At 34.7% G+C, this 19605-nt stretch overlaps 2 protein-coding genes across 2 annotated transcripts in view; one reads left to right on the top strand and one right to left on the bottom strand.

Annotated features, from left to right (window-relative positions):
• LOC133188476 (calcitonin gene-related peptide type 1 receptor-like) overlaps positions 1-11826 on the top strand; it is a 74844-nt gene extending 63018 nt beyond the window's left edge. Inside the window, exons 11-12 of the mRNA XM_061323929.1 lie at positions 10505-10546; positions 11114-11826. Of these exons, the coding sequence (XP_061179913.1) occupies positions 10505-10546; positions 11114-11341 (270 nt within the window). The 3' untranslated portion in view covers positions 11342-11826. The remainder of the gene's footprint in view (positions 1-10504; positions 10547-11113) is intronic.
• A 4200-nt stretch (positions 11827-16026) lies between these two features.
• Positions 16027-17828, bottom strand: LOC133188467 (uncharacterized). Its single transcript, XM_061323907.1, has 2 exons — positions 17749-17828; positions 16027-17536 (listed from the first exon to the last, which is right to left on the bottom strand). The coding sequence occupies exons 1-2, from the start codon at positions 17755-17757 to the stop codon at positions 16568-16570; spliced, it is 978 nt and encodes a 325-aa protein (XP_061179891.1). The 5' UTR covers positions 17758-17828; the 3' UTR covers positions 16027-16567.
• Between the last annotated feature and the right edge of the window lie 1777 nt (positions 17829-19605).

Here is a 19605-nt window from a genome sequence, read left to right as displayed (position 1 = left end):
TAAATTCCATATTCATCTACAAAACATTGAATTTTCTGTTTATTACATTTTCTTTGATTTTCCCTTTGCCTCTGTCTTTTCTTAACACAGTGTCATAGGCCTGACGTGATAGTTGAGCGGTTGAGACGTCATAGCTTAGAAGTTGTGTGTCAGATTGAAAACATTACATAGCATGGATTTTAGCAACATATTTAGGAAGAAATTTGCAGTTTTAGCTCTATCAAGATGCTTAGTTACTATCTCTATCTTATGACAGGCCAGAAATTATTTTTTTTTACTTACTTTGATATCCTTTCACACTGTGAGAGAATATCATTTTTGGTATCCTTTCACACTGTGAGAGAATATCACTTTTATTCAATGAATAAATCACAGTATTTCACTGTTGAAAATGTAATAAAAACGTAATAAATTTTTTACGTTCAAATAAAAATTTTCACCGATTTTTACCTTCAATAACCTAATGTTTCCATAGTTAGATTGATTTTAAACTGTGTCTGTTAAATCAATGCGGAGCCGTTAAATAAATCGGATATTGTATTAGATTTCTAATATCTTTGAAAAGTGATTGATTTTTTGTGTAAATTACAAGAAAGTCCTATCTTTATATAAAGTGATAAAACAAATAGAAAGATCTTTTTAATTTTAGTTAAATACGCCATATATGACTTTAATAAAATAGTTTAGGACTGTCTTTTCCCGAGATACTTTCAAAGTGTAATGTGTATATTATAACTTTCTGAAATTATGCATATTATAAAACGTAATAAAGAAAAACGTAGAAAAGATACACAGAAAAATGGGGGGGGGGGGGGTCGAACTCGCAATCACCATATTTACATTCCAGCAATCATACCACTGCGCCAACGAAGTCAATGACGTCGAATCGATATAAATTTAAGACAGGTTGCTAAATCTTACGATTATATGAGAAGAAAATTTGAATATATATTTTCATCATTTTCAATACGAAGACCACCTTTAACCAAAATTATCTAAATGTAATGAAGTGCAGTCATATTCAAATAAAATTATTCAGAAGTTGTTTTTCTGGTTAAGGGTGGTCTTTGGCAACAGTTTGTCATCTTTAGGTGGATATCTCAATATTTACTATACACTCCATACAAACTGAATAATTTTCATATTTATCATATGAAGGAACTATTAATATTGAAATATCATTATTGTGTGGTTTGGTTTTACGTATGTATAAACTAATATTGTATGACAAAATTTTGGTTAAACAATCAATTTAAGAAATCACTAGTAGAGTAGGCGAAAATGCCTATCAAATGCGCTATGGCTCTTTATTAAAGTTATGTAAATACTGCATGTCAACTACTTCCTCAAATGTGTGCCCCCCCCCCCCCCCAATTTCCGCTCCTCCAAATATTCATTGTTTGTGAAGTTAAATAATGCATCGTTTGTATTAAAAAGACTTCTTAGAATTTACTGTAATTCTTCTTAAGGAACGGCTAAATTGTTTTCAGATCAGTAAAGTCGCTTTATTTTATGTTTACGCCCGAACTTACACCTACCCATGAGTAGACATAAAAATTTGGCCTAACTTTAGTCCGGTGTTGGATACGCTGTTCAAATGCAAATCTTTGTGCTAGTCCCGACTTCACGCCGGCGTAGCGCTAGGACTTGGCTTACGACCTTTGATGAAACGGGCCCCTGGGACATAAAGAACTGATTGAAGAAGTTTGCATGAGTACTCCAGAAAGATGCTCAGGTGATTTTGCAAAATGGTGAAAACTGAAACGAAATAATCTCCTGTTTACAAGTCATAACATGCTAGTCATTAAACATTACTCTCTAGCTACATGTTTATTTCCGTGAATAATTTATCTAATCGACTTATTTAATCTATCTAATTGGTAGTCTCGTTGTAGTCTTGCCAGAGTGACATGTACTGATGATTCCTCGTGTATTATAATTTACTGAACACCGAAATATAGAAGGTTCCAAGCACGTTTGCAGGGATGAAATATGGAGCTCATTGAAGATATTGTACATGTAACAAAACGATTTGTGTCTCCACTTGGGATTGGACCCAGAATTAATCTCTAACATGCCAGTCCAATACTCTATCAATCGAGCCAAGAAATTAAGCCACTAGCCCAAGGAATCAGTGTATCACACAATACAAAACTGTACCCATCCAGAGATAGATGTGTCCTCATTTCTTAAGGAGTGCTAAAACATGTAGGGTAGTTCCGGAGTCGGGGCTGGGGGGGGGGGGGGGGGCAATCACATTCACCCGATAAGGAAAACCCAATCACAACGTATGGCATCAAATGTAATAGAAATCCGTTTGTGCTTGGGATTGAACCTGGGATGTCTTGTCTGTCCAGGCCTCCACTAATCGAGCTAATGCGTTAACCGTACAAACCCTTATAACCGTCTCTGTCGCAATATTGCATAAATATTGCATGTAGCTGAGGGCAACATTGAAAATTTTCACCTCAAAGAAAACCTCTGTCAACCGAGGCGCAATCGAGGTTGAACTTGGGGGGTAGGGTGAAAATTTTCAATGTCACCCTTCAACTACATACAATATTTATTATATACTAAATATTTTATACAAATACATCTAACGGTGAACGATTAACGGTGAACCTTACGCGTAGTAATTCCACGCATTTCAATATTTCAATATTTTTTTATAGAATCACCCGTTGTCAAGTAACAGGCACGTAGCATGCATGGGGGGGGCTTTTTTTTAACTGCTAATATAGTATGAAAAAAGTACATCGACTTAGCGGCCCACTCCCCACATTTTGTTGCAAATCCTCCGATGCGAATGTTATTTGAAAGAAAATTCTTCGAAACTACCCCCTAATCCCTCCCCCCCCCCCCCCCCACCACCACATCACCATCAGCGCGAAAGATGATATCGAGTTTGGACAAGTTTCCTTTTTTTGGTCAAAGATTTTCAGGTAAGTTGTCATTTTTTCTCCGGCTGTCCCCCAGTTTCAAAGACGATGCTACGTGCATAACTAATGGTGACTGTTGCTGTTCTACACCATGCTGGGGGCGTGGTTTCATGATTCAGATGGTAATTCTGTTGTGTTTTTCAACAAATGTAACTCAACAAATCAAATTCAACTAATTAACCTAATTTACATGAAAATATGATACATAAGAATTATTTCAAGATATCAATTTAATTATTGCAAAAATATTTTCATTCTTGCAATCGAAAATCAAATTTAATTAACTTTTGCTCTCGTTAACTTATTTGATGCGCACATCAGTTTAACAGTTCAATGGTTGATCTCAACAATGTACATGATGGAATTATTGTTCGCCAAAAATATTTTTAAAAAAATCACAAAAATAAAATCAGAATTTGTAATTAATGATATTAGCTTTAATTCAGACAATTCTGCCCCAGAAAAACCCATTCTAAACTCAAACCAGTTACCAACTTGCGTAATCTCCGTCGAGGCCTTATATCCATAAAGAGCTCTAACAGAACATGTATACCTACCTTTTTTGGTCACTCAAATTTAGTGTTTTCATTATAGACGTTATTCCTCACTTGATTAGAAATATATTAGGGTTATTATAAAAGTTTGCGGACAGGTTCTATTAATTGTGAGCTCGCTATTTGCATGCATGAAAACAGTAAAACTCTGCAGATAAAAACTATTTCATATATTCCAATAAATATGCAAAGATTATGTTTTCGAATGATTCTTAAAAATATACAGCTATAATAATTAGATAAAACATACTTTACGGAGAATGTCACTTTTTCGCAATCTTCGCTAGCCAAGGGTTTCCGATCCGAAATCTACTCGGGTGGAGCGAATCGTAAACCCTTGGATAGCGAAGATGCTTTTTCACTAGTTTACAGTATATAGTCATTTTTTTAAATTAAAATTTCACTGTTGTACATTTGTAGCGCATAAAGATTTATGATATTTCACCTGTAGATACATGAAACGTCATTGGCGAAATTTTAAATTAAACTGGAGGGGTTATGACTGTTTTATCGGTAATTATAATTAGGCAATTCCAAGTTTTTTCTATGTTTAGCGTCCGCGTGCGCCTTGGTTTCTGACACCCCATATCAGAAAAACAAACAAAATCAGGGGTCCTAAAATTGATTATTCTGGTCGAAATCTTTGAATTCTTTCAATTTTTCTACATATTTGTCTACAATATGTCGTATTAGGTATATTTTAAGCAATTTATACCTTAGTTTTGCAAAAGAATAAATCTTTTACAAGAAAAAAAAATCTTAAATGAAATTATATCCTTCGACAATGTAATTTGTATGACTTTAAAGTCTGTGTTTTTATTTTTCGGCTTGTGTGTTTTTTGCAAATAGGTAGGTAGGTTTTTGAAATATGGGTGGACGCTAAAACTTGGAAGAAAAAACTTGGAATGGCCTTATTACGAGAAAATGATCCCTTTAGCCCTCTTCATTGTGTGTTCATGTATGCTATTCCATGGGAAAATGATTTCATTCTTTGTTACATTTTTGCAAATTGTTGAGATTTTATATTATAAGTATACTTTTATGTCAGATGAAATATCAAAGAAAATTTTGTTATAATTGAGGTTAATTTTTCACCTTTATATTTGTTTCACTAAAGGAATATCGCTCGCCCTATTAGCCCATCTTCTTTAAAACTTACAGTTAATGGTTGATTAGTAATTCCATCACATCCTTTCATAAGAAAGATAAATACGCATTTAGGCAATAATTTAATCAGGCGCATATCAAAGTTTGCCATTTAGATAAAACAATTAAACATGTAGTTTTACACCCCCGCTTGAAGGGCAGAGTTAATAGTGATTGGGGTGTATTATTTTATGTCAGTATCAGTTGGGGGCTCCCATCTCTTTTCTGCAACTCCTCATATACCACTGAATAAAATTTATGAGACTTTCACAGAATCTTTTTTATTACACTGTACCATTGTGCATCTCCTATTTCATATTCTGATTGACAGATATTTGGGGTTTCCCTCAGCTAAAAAAGGACTTTTCTATTATATATGCGAGGCTTGGTCGCGAGGGAGGTGGGGGGGGGGGGTGTTATAATTTTGTGAGCTCAGTTCCCACAGTACCTCTAGTGTATATGTCGTCCTCTAAACTGGGATAGAAGTTTTTGGACAAAACTCACATGGTCAATTGACAAAGTAGGCGAACTTCAAATATTATTAGTAGGTGACTTGAATGTACATGTAGATCTTCTTAATGCTCCACAAACGAACATAATTCGTGAAATTGTTTCAACACACAAACTTGTTAACAATATCATTGAATTCGAACCGACTATAACTTCACACACGTCGAGCACGCTTCTTAACCCAATTCCTACATCTGTTGACATTCAAGTATGCGAATCAGACACTCCAACAATAGGCGCTTCTATCAGTGACTATAGAGCAACTTATATTTCGCTTTCTTTCAGTATAAATTATAATCGTTCGTACAAGCATAAAGTGTGGGCTTATAACAATTCAGATTTCAAAAAGTAAATTCTCTTATTAATCGAAAATTGTGATTGGACAAAAAGTAGCAACGAAAATGAAACAATAAACCTTGCAGCTGAACATTTTACATTGGAATACCTTTCCTGTGTTCATGAATGTATACATGAACAAACTGTAACCATTCGTCCTCGTTAAAAACCATGGTTTGATTCAGTGCTACGTGAAACAATAAGAATTGGAAACCGTCTTCGTAACAAAGCACTATAAACTAAAAATGATTCCGATTGGTCCGCATATAGAAAGGTCCGAAATTTAGTCAACAATATGAAAAAGAATACGATATCAAATTATTACGACAAAATAGAACCTACTTGGAAGATTCAAGTAATATAACAATAAGTTATATTGGAAGTTTCACTTATATCAATTGTTTTATTTTTCTTAATTTGCATGACATACTGTATTGTAATATATAAGGAGAGGGACTAGTAAGTTATAAGAACTTGTTTCTATCCTTGTGATATATTCAATAAAATATGTTCAAAACAGTGCTTTGTGAACAGTTAACGCGAGCGGATGGTAAACGCTGAACACAAAACTGTGAATATTAAGCGCATGATGATCTCATGGTGAGCGGACGTTGAACACAAGGTGAATGAATAGTGGGCTAACGGAAAAATGGGAAAATAAAACGTTTCCTAATACATCTATTATATGTGTTTAGATGACAGTGTGTGTCAGACGTGCTCAGTTGATCGTGTGTATCAACAGTGATAAGTTGACTGTGTGTGTGCTAAATGTGCTTAGTTGACTGTGTGTATTATACGTGTTTAAAAGACAGTGTGTGTCAGACGTGCTTAGTTGATCGTGTGTATCAGTAGTGTTCAGTTGACTGTGTGTATGCTAAATGTGCTCAGTTGACTGTGTGTATTATACGTGTTTAGATAACAGTGTGTGTCAGACGTGCTCAGTCGACTGTGTACGCTAGAAGTGTTCATGTGAAAGTGTTCAATTGGTTGTGTATTAATAAACTGTACATATTAGGTCTGATATTATGTTTATTGGTGTTGTAACGGTATGCAGTGCTAATTTAAAAAAATGGCCCCTAAAAAATTGAAGTTCAAAATGGATAGGAAAATCTTACCAAATTGTATTTAAATTTATCAGACCTATGCTTGAATGTGCTTCAGTTGTTCGGGATGGCTACTCTAAACCTTGAAAAAGTACAACTTTCCACCGCTAGAATTGTAACAGGACTACCTATTTTTGTGTCTAGAGAAGCACTTTATTCTGAAAATAGTTGGGAAACTTTAAAAATTACTACTATATTTCAAAATTCACAGGGGAAGAGTACCTGAATATTTGCATAATAGTGTTCCCAAAAAGCGTGATAATGTATCCATATACAATACTCGTGACAAACCAGATTATTTAATTCCAAGATGTAGATTAGAATTATTTAGAAATTCCGTCGTACCTAGTGTTGCAAAACAATGGTATTTATTAAAAACAGAGGTCAGAAAAGCCATTTCAACATACATTTCGAGAAAAAAACTTGATAACAAAAAATTAAAAATCCACCATCTTACTTTTTTTTCGGTAAAGCGAGATACCAATATCATTCATACTAAGCTACGACATTACTGTATACTAAACTATGATCCATATAAAGGAAATTATTAAGAGTCCTTTATGCTCAAAAACATGAAGATGTGTAACATTTCTTTTTTGCATACAAAAATTGTTCTAATGCAAGAAGTAATCTTTTCAATCGCTTGTTCATGCTTTAATTGGTCACTATTGATATAAATCTATTATTAATGATGTTAATTTGCCTTTACAGATAAATAGCAGTATATTTGCTGCTGTTAACGTTCATATATTTATTGACGAAACATATAGATTCTCTAGTTGATATGTTATTTAGTAGCATTTTCACTTGTATCAATTGTATTATTTTCCTTTAATTTGCATGAAATATTGTAATATATAAGGAAAAGAACTAGTTAATTATAAGAACTTGTTTCCTATCCTTTTGATGTACTCAATAAAATATATATTCAAAACAATGCTTTGTGAACAGTTAACGCGAGCGGTTGGTGAACGCTGAACGCAAAACTGTGAACAATGAGCGCATTATGAGCTCATGGTGAACAGACGTTGAACGCACGATGATGAAAGGTGGCAAGCGGAAAAATTGGAAAGTAGAATGTTCCTAATATATCTGTATACTTAAAATATTTCAAAATATGTTTATTTACATTTCTTGGCTGTGCTAAAATTCAGAAAAAAATAAATTAATGGACTTTTTCAAAGTAAATTCTCAAAAAAGATTCATTTCTTTTGATATCATTGTGCTTCAATTGACAAAATTAAACGTTTTCCACTGTACAGTGGCTGCAACGTTATTGTTGACAAACCAATCGTGTAGAATCGTTCGTGTAACGTGCGTGATCGTTCGTGTAACGTGCGAGATCGTGCGTGTATCAGACTCAATCGTTTGCGGTTTTAATCGTGCGTGATCGTGCGTTAAGAAACGTGTAAATTTCGTTTTGTAAGTTTTTATCGGAATGTTATTTGTTATACAAGCATTTCTCTTGTCTGTTTTTTTTTTCAATCCAAATAAAATAAATGAAGAGTGATTGACATAATTAAAAGCAGTACGAACTAATTATCGCTTGGAAATAAGCAATATAGTAAGTCGTACAATATTGTGTTCTCGTCAAATAGCGTAATTTTTTTTGTGATAAACCGTACTTAGATGATTAAGGATTTTTTTTTCTATGATGTTAATTATGTTTACTGCTAATTATGGTCAAGAAATTTTTAAAATCAATAGATCAAAAATAGATAATTTTACAAATAAATAAATAAACAACTCTCAATGCTGACATAAATATTTAGTCGGCGAATGTACATGTACATTTATACGACATGATTGTCGGGATTTCGTTTCTCAGTGTTTATCTCTGGAGCTTAATTTTAATTATTTTTATAATTTCTGCAAATAAATGTTTTGTAAAATAATTGTTGATTTAAGAGATTCGCAATTGGAAACATGGATATTACATAATTTAATTCATTTTCATGTCATTTTTTCAAACTTATCTCTTTCTGCATATTATGAAATCCAATTCAATCAAAACTCACGATCCACCTACATGTACATCTGATAGAAAAAAAAATCAGTTTTCTTAAGTCGGAGAATTACTTAAATAATTATTTGTTATTTGTAATCTAGAATAATTAATAAGCCTTACATGAATTTGGTTCCAGAAATATCCATTTCTATTTTTTTTTTTTTCATTTTTCAAAGTCGATGAATTAATATCAATAATTATTTGCAAACTAAAATAAGTATTCAGCCTTATTTCGTTTTGAAAATATCCATTCCTAAAGAATTTGAACTATTTTGCGTGAAGAATCGTGCGTTTGCGTTAGCAATCGTGTAAGATCGTGTAACGTGTAGAATCGTGTGCGTGAAGGATCGTTCGTGTAACAGATTTTATCGTGCGTTAATCGTGCGGAATCGTTCGTGTAACGTGATCGTTCGTGTAAGTTGTCAACAATAACGTTGCAGCCACTGTAAGTGTTCTCACCATGAGAAACCAATATACATGAGTGGGCACTTTTTTGTACGATTCGGTTGATCGGTGATCATGAATTCCAGGATGTGTTAAATCTTTTCCATAAAGAATATGTATACCTGACTATGTTTACGAGGTAGATCGACGTTATATTTCTATCTTGTTAAATTGTTTTATCTGGAGATGGTTTGTTTGTTTGTATGTTGTTTAACGTCTCTCTCGAGATTTTTTTCACTCATATGGAGACGCCACCACTTGCCGGTGGAGAGCTGCAAATTTTGTCCTGTACTTGACACTTACGGTCATTGAGCAGTGAGGGATCTTTTTGTGCCAGGACCTACTGCGATACGGGACCTCGGTTTATACGGTCTCATCCGAAGATCCGGTCTCCACGTCCCACAGTGGGATTAGAACCCGCGACGTAAGGATCAACTCCTTACTTCGCGACTCTAGAGCAGACGCTCTAACCACTGCGCCGGCGACTCTGGAGATGGTATTATTAATAGTATACTTAAGATATTTTTAATTAGTTGACCGCGTGTATCAGATATGGTTATTTGATTGTGTGTGTCACATGTGGTTAGTTGACTGTGTGTTGGAGGTGCACAGCTAACCATGCATATCTTTAAGAAGTGATTAGTTGGCTGTGTGTGTTGAACGTGCTTAGTTGACTGTGTGTATTATATGTGTTTAGATGACAGTGTGTGTCAGACGTGCTCAGTTGATCGTGTGTATCAGTGGTGATAAGTTGACTGTGTGTGTGCTAAATGTGCTTAGTTGGCTGTGTGTATTATACGTGTTTAGATAACAGTGTGTGTCAGACGTGCTCAGTTGACTGTGTGCTTTAGAAGTGTTCAGTTGATAGTGTGTAAATGAAAGTGTTCAATTGGTTGTGTATCAGTTAAGTGTTCATTTGGTAAGTGAAAAATCAAGGAATGAAATAAACCTTTTTCGATACATATTAGGTCTGATTCTGTGTTTAGTTGTTATTTTTAGTCAAACAGATAACATTTCTTCCCTCTAACTCCCTTTTACAAGAAGTGTCCATTTGCATGTGGGAAGTTAAGGTGTTCAGTCGGCACGTCATACACGTAGGTGTGTGTGTGTGTGTGTGTGAGAGGGTGTGTGTGTATATATATATATATATATATATATATATATATATATATATATATATATATATATATATATATATATATATATATATATATTAAAATTAAATCCTAGATAAACAAACAAGTTCATATTCAATTATTAGACTAAGCGCTTTAGTGTAATAATTAAATGTGAACTTGTTTGTTTATCTTGGATTTAATTTTAATTTATAACCTACCTATACCGTGGACTTTTACTACAATTTCACTATATATATATCTATATCTATATCTATCTCTCTCTCTCTCTCCCTCTCTCTCTCTCTCTCTCTCTATATATATATATATATTGTAATATTTCTTTCAGGGATTTTTCGTTGCCATGGTGTTCTGTTTCCTAAACGGAGAGGTAGGTAGGAGGTCAGTTATCTCTACATAAAGTTGACTGATAACTTCCACATGACTATAGATCAAAAGCACCTTTAATTTAAGACAGGTTTAACCTTCAGGCAGATTGAGAAGGGTATGGGGTAAATGACTACCCAATTTCGGATAATAGCATGGTAAAATAGTCAGTTATAAACGAGAATTTCATCTACTTTTCCCCTTCTTTTTCTTTTATTGATATACAGTAGTTTCCAGGGGAAATTTTAGTTGTTGTTACTTCCCCTTTTCATTTCTTGGTTTGGAACTGTATTCCATCCATTCCCAAAAAAAAATCCACGATCTTCTAAGATTCTTTTACATGAAGCTCAGAATTCCTCAAGTTGTAAAAAAAGAAGTGATATTATACAATAATGCATTCACATATCACGTACCACATATATCAATATTTCTCAAGATTTATATGTTCTTTGTATAAATTTACATCATTTGGATAAATTTAGAAAGAAAATGATAGGTTGAATGACCAAGACAATTTTTTTTAATTTGCTAAAAGGACACTACATGTAATATCTTTTCATTTCATTATTAGGTTATTTCAAACATAAAGAGAAGCGTAAGGCACTATCGAAGCAGGTCGTTCTCTGCTTCTAAACGACTCAACCAGACCACGCAACAAACTCTTTCAATAAGGTCTGAATATGACGCCACAAAAACTGGCGACCAGTGTTACAAATCCTTGATCGTGCCTACAGAGGACAAGGAAGAACTAGAACTGAAAGAGACCTCTACAAACGGCAATATCCATGGAAACACCTAACACTGGAGATATGAAATTATCCTTGGAATTGAATCATATTACGTATGTGTGTGAATGGTTGAATACGAGAACCAAGCGACTGTTGACATGCAGTGGATTTACTGAATACTAGCATTTAAAACAACTGTCTGATATATGTAATTAGAATAATATACATGTGATGAAGAAACTAACGAAAGCGACCCGGTGAGATATACACAGTACTTAACATGTACATTGTTGCATGTTTATGAAATTGTTGAAATAATGGGGTATCAGTGAGAAGTTAGTGTCTTAAAGGGATGAGGCAGCAGGCTGGGCTTACATCATCTTTCTCCTCGAAAGCTTTAATAATGCACTGAGTCTAATAAACCGAGCTGAAATTCTCTTCTGTGAAACAGCGTTGAAAGTTCATAATAATTTGTATGTATGACAAAGATGATATACTAACTTGCCTTTTTTCTCTCTTGAACTGAAAAAAAAACATAAACTGTGCATTATTCACACAGACCTTTTTTTTTCTTTGCTTCAGGTGTAGTATTGTTATCAGAAAAAAAACATCATAAATTCAATTCAGCACCATGCAGACTCGGTTGTAAATAACTATAAATTCCAACCAAACTGGCAATTTATAGAACTTTTGGGCTAAAAAAAATTCTTTTTTCAAGAGAATTTTTTTTCAAGACTAGCTGACAGCTTTGAATCTCGACAAATGGATTTATTTTAAAATACAGACTGAAACACACGCTAGATAAGAGCTACATGTACCGCTGAAAACTAAACGGTTAAAACAAAGATCCACTTAAATATACCATTCATTGGTCAGGGTCCCGCTTTGTGGGTGCCCTATAGTGATACGTCTGTCAGTCCGATATAACCTTTTCTCCCCTCTTGGTCCAGTATGACTCAAAACTTATGATAGACTGATAGAATACCCATTGGCATAGGGAGTATAGTAACCATGAAACAATTCTGTACATCAAAACTGGGGGGAAATATGTGTATTTTTTTCTCTCCTTAGCTCAAACTTTACAGATAGAGTGCCCGTGAGAAAAGAGTATGCAGTGATCTTGTACTTTTTTTTAGATCAAAGGTTAAGGTAAAAAACATGTGTGCTCTAGACAAAGATTTTACACAGAGGTGTAAAATCTTTGTCTTGAACATAGTTACATGTTTTTTCACTCCCTTTGACCCTATCTGGCTTATACAGGTGTTGTATAGTAGGATTTCCTAAATAGGCAGCTTTCCCCCCGGAATCTGTACTCTATAGTAGGATCCCCCCAAGGGGAAATCTTACAATAGAGCCAAATTTCCCCCTCATTCTTTCTCAGAGTAGGATTTCCCCTCTTTTACCAATATATCGACAATTGTGGCAAAAAATTTATATGAAAGTCATTTTTAGTGAATTTACGATTTTCTACTCAAGAATTGTTGAATTTAGTATGAATCTTAAAATATATAGTTCAAATCATCGAGTCTCAACCCAAAATTTTAATTCATAGGAAATTATAAATCAGTCGCTTAAAAAATCGTAAGACTCGATGTCTCAACACCCACTCTCGGCGCAGCAGTACGTGTTTGCTCACGGATTTTAAAATTATATCAGGATACTTTTTGTGATTTGATAATTTGCTTGTCCTCTAAAGGCCTAGAAGTTCATGTATGGACCAGTCATTTCTACAAAGAGTGTGTAAGAAGATTCAAAAATGTATGTTATTGATGGGTTCCACATGTAATTCTGTGGGTAATTGAATCGAGTAGTTCTTCAAAGGAGAAAAAAAGCCAAAACCAGAAACGCAACAATGCAAGAAACACTGCTTTTGCAAGCCAAAGCATAAGTATATCATCTCGATCCCAGCGACGTAGTCGATTTGAGAGCAGAGAGCATATACTCTCTAAAAGTTTTGCAAAATTTAAATTTTTTTGACCCAGTTTTAGTTCCATTCTTATGACAATAGTTAAACATCAGAATTTAGAGAGACACTTACATGTATTTACTTATAGTTTGAAATACAATTGGAGAAAAAAATCCATTTAAAATAAAAGTTCTTTTCTGTTTCTATGGATACAGTTAAAATTTGTCCAAGCGATTACATACTATTAATTTTTTCAGAAACCATTTTGACAGGGTGAAAGGAATAAGATTTGATTGCTTCAAAAAAATTAGACAGTTACTGAGAAAAATGAGATTTCAAATTTTTATTATATTTCATACTCCGCATGTTTCAATAGAACTGGTCGACATTTTGAAGAAGAGATACTTGTAACAATATGTTCCCCCTCATACATAAGTACAACCATGATATTTCATGGGGGGGGATTGACTCTGGAGGAAATGGCACAGAGAAGGATCCCCCCCGGAAAATTGAATCTGGTATGGGATTTCCGTAGGGGAAATCCTACTTTAAAGTCATCTTTCCGTGGGAGCAATCCTACTCTAGAGCCTACTGAGTATTTTCCGGGAGGAAATCCTACTCCAGAACCAGTTTTCCAGGGGAAAGATTTTTAAGGAGAAAGCCTACTTTACAAGGTACTTCACCCAAAGAGTGCAAGTTGCTTAAGGATTTGTAGTTACCTTGAAGTAAGTTTGTAGGTCAGAGGTCAAGGTCAGTAGACCTCTTTGTGATACCATTGATATTTACACATTTTCTTTCCTCTTGACAGAATTCAAGATTAAAGTAGACCATTGTCGGAGGCATGCATTTTCCGTCCTTGTACCATTGCGGCTTATACCTAACTCAAAAATGTATACAGTATTCAAACAACGTGAAAGGTCAAGATTTCTGTGAACTCTCTGTAGGGGATAAATATACCCCCTACTATGATGTGAAAATGTCTCCAGGATTCTGGTGTTTAAATATGTAAAATAGCTGCCGTTTCCTTGGAACTGAAAATGGGTCATTTATTTCTTTAAAAAATGAAATTTTGCAAAAAATTAAGAGAGTATTTGCTCCATATTACACGGCTGGGGTGGAGAAGACATATGCTTCGGCTTGCAAAAGGAGTGTTTTTTGATTTTTATTTTTTTTTTGTTTTTTGTTTTTTTTTTGTTTTGTTTTTTTTGTTTTTTGTTTTTTGTTTTTTTTTTGTTCTTGGCTTTTTAAAAAAATTTCCCCTTTAAAGAAGTATTTGATTCAAATACTCACAAAAACTATAAATTTAAGAATTTTCTAACATTTATAATAGTAAAAAGGATTGATCCATAGATAAAATACAGGGCCTTTAGAGGGTAAACAGATGAAATCACTAAAAGTGGCCTGATATACATTCAAACAGTACCGCTGCGCCGAGAGAAGGTGTTGAGACAAGAATCTTTGGGTGACTTACATTGTACACAGTTTCCTATGAGTCAAAATTCTGGATTGAGACTCGATGATTTGAACTATACATTTTAATATTTCATACTAAATTCGACAATTCTGGAATCGAAAACATTTCATATTTTCATTAAAAATTAATCAGGTGACTTTTATATAAACTTTTAGCCAAAATATTTTCGATATTATTTAAGCATTGATAAAAGAGGGGAAAATCCTACTCTGAAAAAAAAAGAAAGAGGGGGAAATCGGGCTCTAGAGTGAGATTTTCCCTTGGGTGAGATCCTACTCTAGAGTACACAGGGGGGGGGGGCTGGGGGCTATAATGGGAGGGGGGGGGGAGCTGGCTATGGTGGGAAATCCTACTCTTTACAACACTGACAGCTGTGTTTGGAAATTAAATGAAACGTCTTTCATACAAAATTATACACTGTAGTAATAAACTTTAAGGTACTCCGATCCTCAGGTTTTGAAAATCAGCTTTTAAGTAATTGAAAATGCTCACAAAAATGTCTCTGATTTCACATAGTAACATGAATTTAGTCATGGAATTTCTTCAAAGTTCATCATTATAGTTAATCATATTATGTAGGAAAAATTATCAAATCTCAAATATATTTTCAGGAAATGCGAATAAAAAGACCAGCTATGCATTTTCTAATTGAAAATTGATCAACAAATATAATTTAGGATAAAAAGATATAGGTATCCAGGCATTTGGAGAAAACTGCATCATTTTTATGCTTATACAGTATTTTAGTTCTTCTTTTTACTTAAATTTTCATATAATACATAGTGTAAAAAGCTTGTGCTATCATTGCTAGGCATCACATATCACATCTAATTTCATATCATGCTAATAAGCTGTGGTATCTATTGCTAGACTACAGGAAATTCGATTTCTCTGAAAATGAATTCATTTTTTTGTTTTACGGGGTAGAAATGTCAACTTTTTTATAAGACCGTTTCTAAGACTTCAAAGAATCTTGAATCATATTAAGATGCATAAAATAAAAAATTGTTGCACGAAAAGATCTCAATTCCAAGCTTCATTTTGAGACTTTTCAAATAAAATAATAAATTTTAGAGTTATCCTTCCTAGCTGAGGATCGGATATCCTTAAGCTTTATGACCTCTAAGACGTTTATGTACCATATAGTTATTAGTTTGACACTTTGATTTTCTATTCTGTTAATTTTGACACTTTAATTTGCTATAGTGATAATACCACACTATACAATAAAGATCACTATGACACTAAAGTGTTATCTGTGAAAACGTCGATGTTGAACCAACAGCTATTATATATGTAAGATCCATTTTGCTGACTGAAAAATATCATTTATAGAGATATTTTCTTACAATATCTGTGTACATTTAAAAAATTGATTACGGTACATGTAAAAATTTAATTTCATAATATCAGTGAACGAAAAATGTTGACATTTTGGGGGGGGGGGGGGGGACAGCCCCGAATAGTACATATTAGCGAATCACCAGGCTTGAGTGAAATGGATGCATCAAATTTTATCTCCACTAAATAACATATATAGGTTCAGGGTAAGCATGGTTTTGCAATATCCATGATTGCTTTAAACGTGGTTTACTGTATACATATCCATAGAATGGCAGTCGACTGATTGATACCGCTCACTCATACTGTAGATTGGCAAATAATCATGATAGTTTTAATTTCACTATGTTCGCGATTTATCATTTTGAAGCGAAATTTAACCCATCGTGAATGCTATTATTAGTATTTAAAAACTTTTAAATGCTTATACGAAATTTGAATTAATTTCTTGCAGCGTGAAATTAAAATCATCGCGATTAGCACTTTTTGAGAATTCATGAAATTTTAACACCGTGGAATTAAAACGACTTAGGATTTACAATTATTGAGTTGAGAAAAAAGTAACGGGTAGTAATGTCAGGCTAAAAAAGAAATAAGTACGCTATACATAATCAACAAGGACGATATATTTAAGGTACAAAGACTGCTCAGTCCACAGCTTCTGGGACCTTCCGAGTCCTCTATGTCTAAAATTTCATTTTGGGACACTGGTTGAATGCCCTCGTCTAGTGTTATAGCTCGGCAATCGTAACTGTGTTTTACTATGCTAGTGTCTTTTAACTCCGGGCACACATCCTTCACGTTCCAGAGACATCTGTTGTTTCTTATAGAACTAAGATTGGCGGCCATTTCGGTGTTGCATGTGAGATTGTTATTTGTAAAAACCAGACCTGGTTGAAGTATATTGAACCCACAAAGCGTGGACTTGAATGTATTGCCTGTGATTACCAAGGACGAGACTGATTTGTGATTGACGATAGGCTGACTCTCCGTCAACTGAATATAAGAGTTGGTTAGTTGTAGGACGTTGACATCTTCCAGCTCGGCAAAAGAGGCGTAACTCATATTCTGCACTGTCAGGTTGTCCATTTTGAACAGTCCGATCCCTTGAACTCCGTGAAAGGCCAACTTTGAAATTTCTTCGATACGAACATTGATGAATTCAATTTTTTGTATAGACTTCAGGTCAGAAAATGCATTTTGGACGATTTCTTTTACACTGGAATCCTGGACTAATATTTGACTTAGGTTAGAAACAGTCGAAAATGAGCAAGCGTGCATGTATTTGATAGCTGATGAATTAATGATGATTGTTTTCAAACCGGGAGCAACTCTGGTCAAAGTATGTAGGAATCCACCCTGTATATTAGTTATTGTTGAATGTGCCAGACGAAGTTCTACCATGCTGGGTGGAAAGCTTTTTGGAGTTATGTAGGTCTGATTAAAGCAAGTGATTACGTCTCTATCCGCCGTACATTTTGTCGGGAGAAACCCAGCAGTGTTTTGAATTAGGTTAAATACCATGAGAATGGCAATCTGTCTCTCCTACAAAAGCCTACAAAAAATTTCTTGAAACACAGCAGCACAGCAAAAGTTAATAATAGTACACAGCTCTTGCTTTGGTCAAAGTTTATTAAAAGACTTCTACATTTGTTGCCTAACAATCACATGCAATTGATAAAATACAAGTGAAACTTACAAGAGAAAATAATGTGATTTAGCTTGTCTCAGATAGAGTAAAAGTCTTAATTACCTACCATAGTCATAAAAAGAAAGTTGTTTACATCTCAAAGCTTCTTTTCAAAATGCGTCTTGCGGTGTAATATATCAAGCGCCTAAAATAGACAGTTTCCGTTTGAACAAAGTTAGAGTGGAGGTTTCCGTTTCTTCATTATTACACATCGCAATTACTATGCACAAAACACTTTATATAGTTTAACCATCCTTAAGTCGTACTTTATGTCCTCGTTCTTAGCTGTAAGAGTGTACCGGGGCCAGAGTGCTCTGTCTATTGTATGCTTAGTTTTAATCCCCCCTCCCCACCAAAAACAACGTTTGGTTGGTATATATAGAAATCAGCCTGTTGTCTCTCTGTCTGTCCGTCTGCCTGTCAATCCGGCCACATCTTTGTAATTAAAAACACTTTATTGAAGTTCATCCTTACACAATAAAATGTATTTGACCTGAGGATGTGCCATGACCTTGACCCAAAATTACTTATGGTGTGTCATGACCTTGACGAGAAGAATTTTGGTCAAGTGCAAGGTCACTTTCCTATAAAAGGTTAATCTTCTCTTCTGGTAATATCCTGTTAGGGAGGAAAAAGGAAGATCATATTCAAAATAAAGATTACTTATGACCTGAAGTGTGACATCTTGACCCAAGGTCATTTGAACAATTTCTAGGTTACTGGCAGAACAATTTATAATTCATTCCCGGTCCATGATTCTCTATTGGAAACATATTGGAATTTGATACTTTAAATGAGAGTACTCGTGCAGTAAGGATGTGTATTTCATAACTTTGACTTTGGGTCATTATGGCAAATGCATGCTTGTAATAAAGAAATATTTGAAACTCATTATGGACATTCATTTTTTATTCTTTCTGAGGCTCTGTTTTGAAATTGACCCAAGGTCATTTAGGCAAGTTCACGGTCACTTGCAGAAAAGAATCCTTCTCTAGTCCATAGCTTTGTAAAAAAGAAATATTGGATGCAGTACTTTAAAGATGCAGTGGAGATATAATTTTCTGAGCATGAAAAAGATCCCTCACTGATCAAAGGCCGTTGAGTGCCGAGTACAGTTCTAAATTCGCAGCTCTCCACCGGAAAGTGGTGGCCTCTAAATATGAGTGAAAAATTCTCGAAGGGACTTAAACAACAAACAAATAAACAAACCTCACTGTCTTGGATATCTTTAGCTGCGCTTCTGAGTACGTAAAAAAAAAGAAATTTACAGCTAAATCGACAACTCTTCGCAGCTATCATCCAGTGCCTTAATGGAAAATGTTGGGCCTCGAACTCGGAATCACGACTGGTCGTTTTGTACATATTGTAGTCGTCGTGTACCTACCCTCACAGCATATATTGTCGCCCATCTGATTGGTACATAATGTCGCCGGCTAAAATTAGTTACTCATGTACATATTGTCACTGGCGACACACCGTTCACGGTAGCTCAGTTGGTAGAGCGCTCGCTCCGTGATCGGGAGGTCGTGAGTTCGAATCTCGGCCGCAACAGACCTAAGTCGATAAAAAATAGGTAGCAACTGTTCCTTCGCCATGTGCTCGGCACTTTGAAGTGAAAGTTGCGGGTCCTTCGGATGAGACCTTAAAAACCGAGGCCCCGTGTCACGGCAGGCGTTGGTACGATAAAGATCCCTCACTGCTCAATGGCCCTGAGTGCCGAGTAAAGGTCAAAATTTGAAGTCCATCAACGGTATAAAGTGACGTCTCTATATGAGTGAAAAATTCTCGAATGGGACGTAAAACAACATACAATCAATCATACAATCACTGGCGACATTATGTGCCTTACCCTCACTGAACATATTGTCGCCCCACAGATATTGTTGCTTAAAGATTTCTTTTGTTGTTTTTTGGTAGTTTTGTG

The sequence above is a fragment of the Saccostrea echinata genome, unplaced genomic scaffold (genome assembly GCF_033153115.1).
Source record: "Saccostrea echinata isolate AGI-Se365-2 ecotype Australia unplaced genomic scaffold, CSIRO_AGI_Sech_v1 ptg000016l, whole genome shotgun sequence".
Taxonomy (NCBI): Eukaryota; Metazoa; Mollusca; class Bivalvia; order Ostreida; family Ostreidae; genus Saccostrea; species Saccostrea echinata.
Note: the sequence above shows the minus strand (reverse complement) of the source record. Positions and strands in the feature narration are given on the sequence as shown.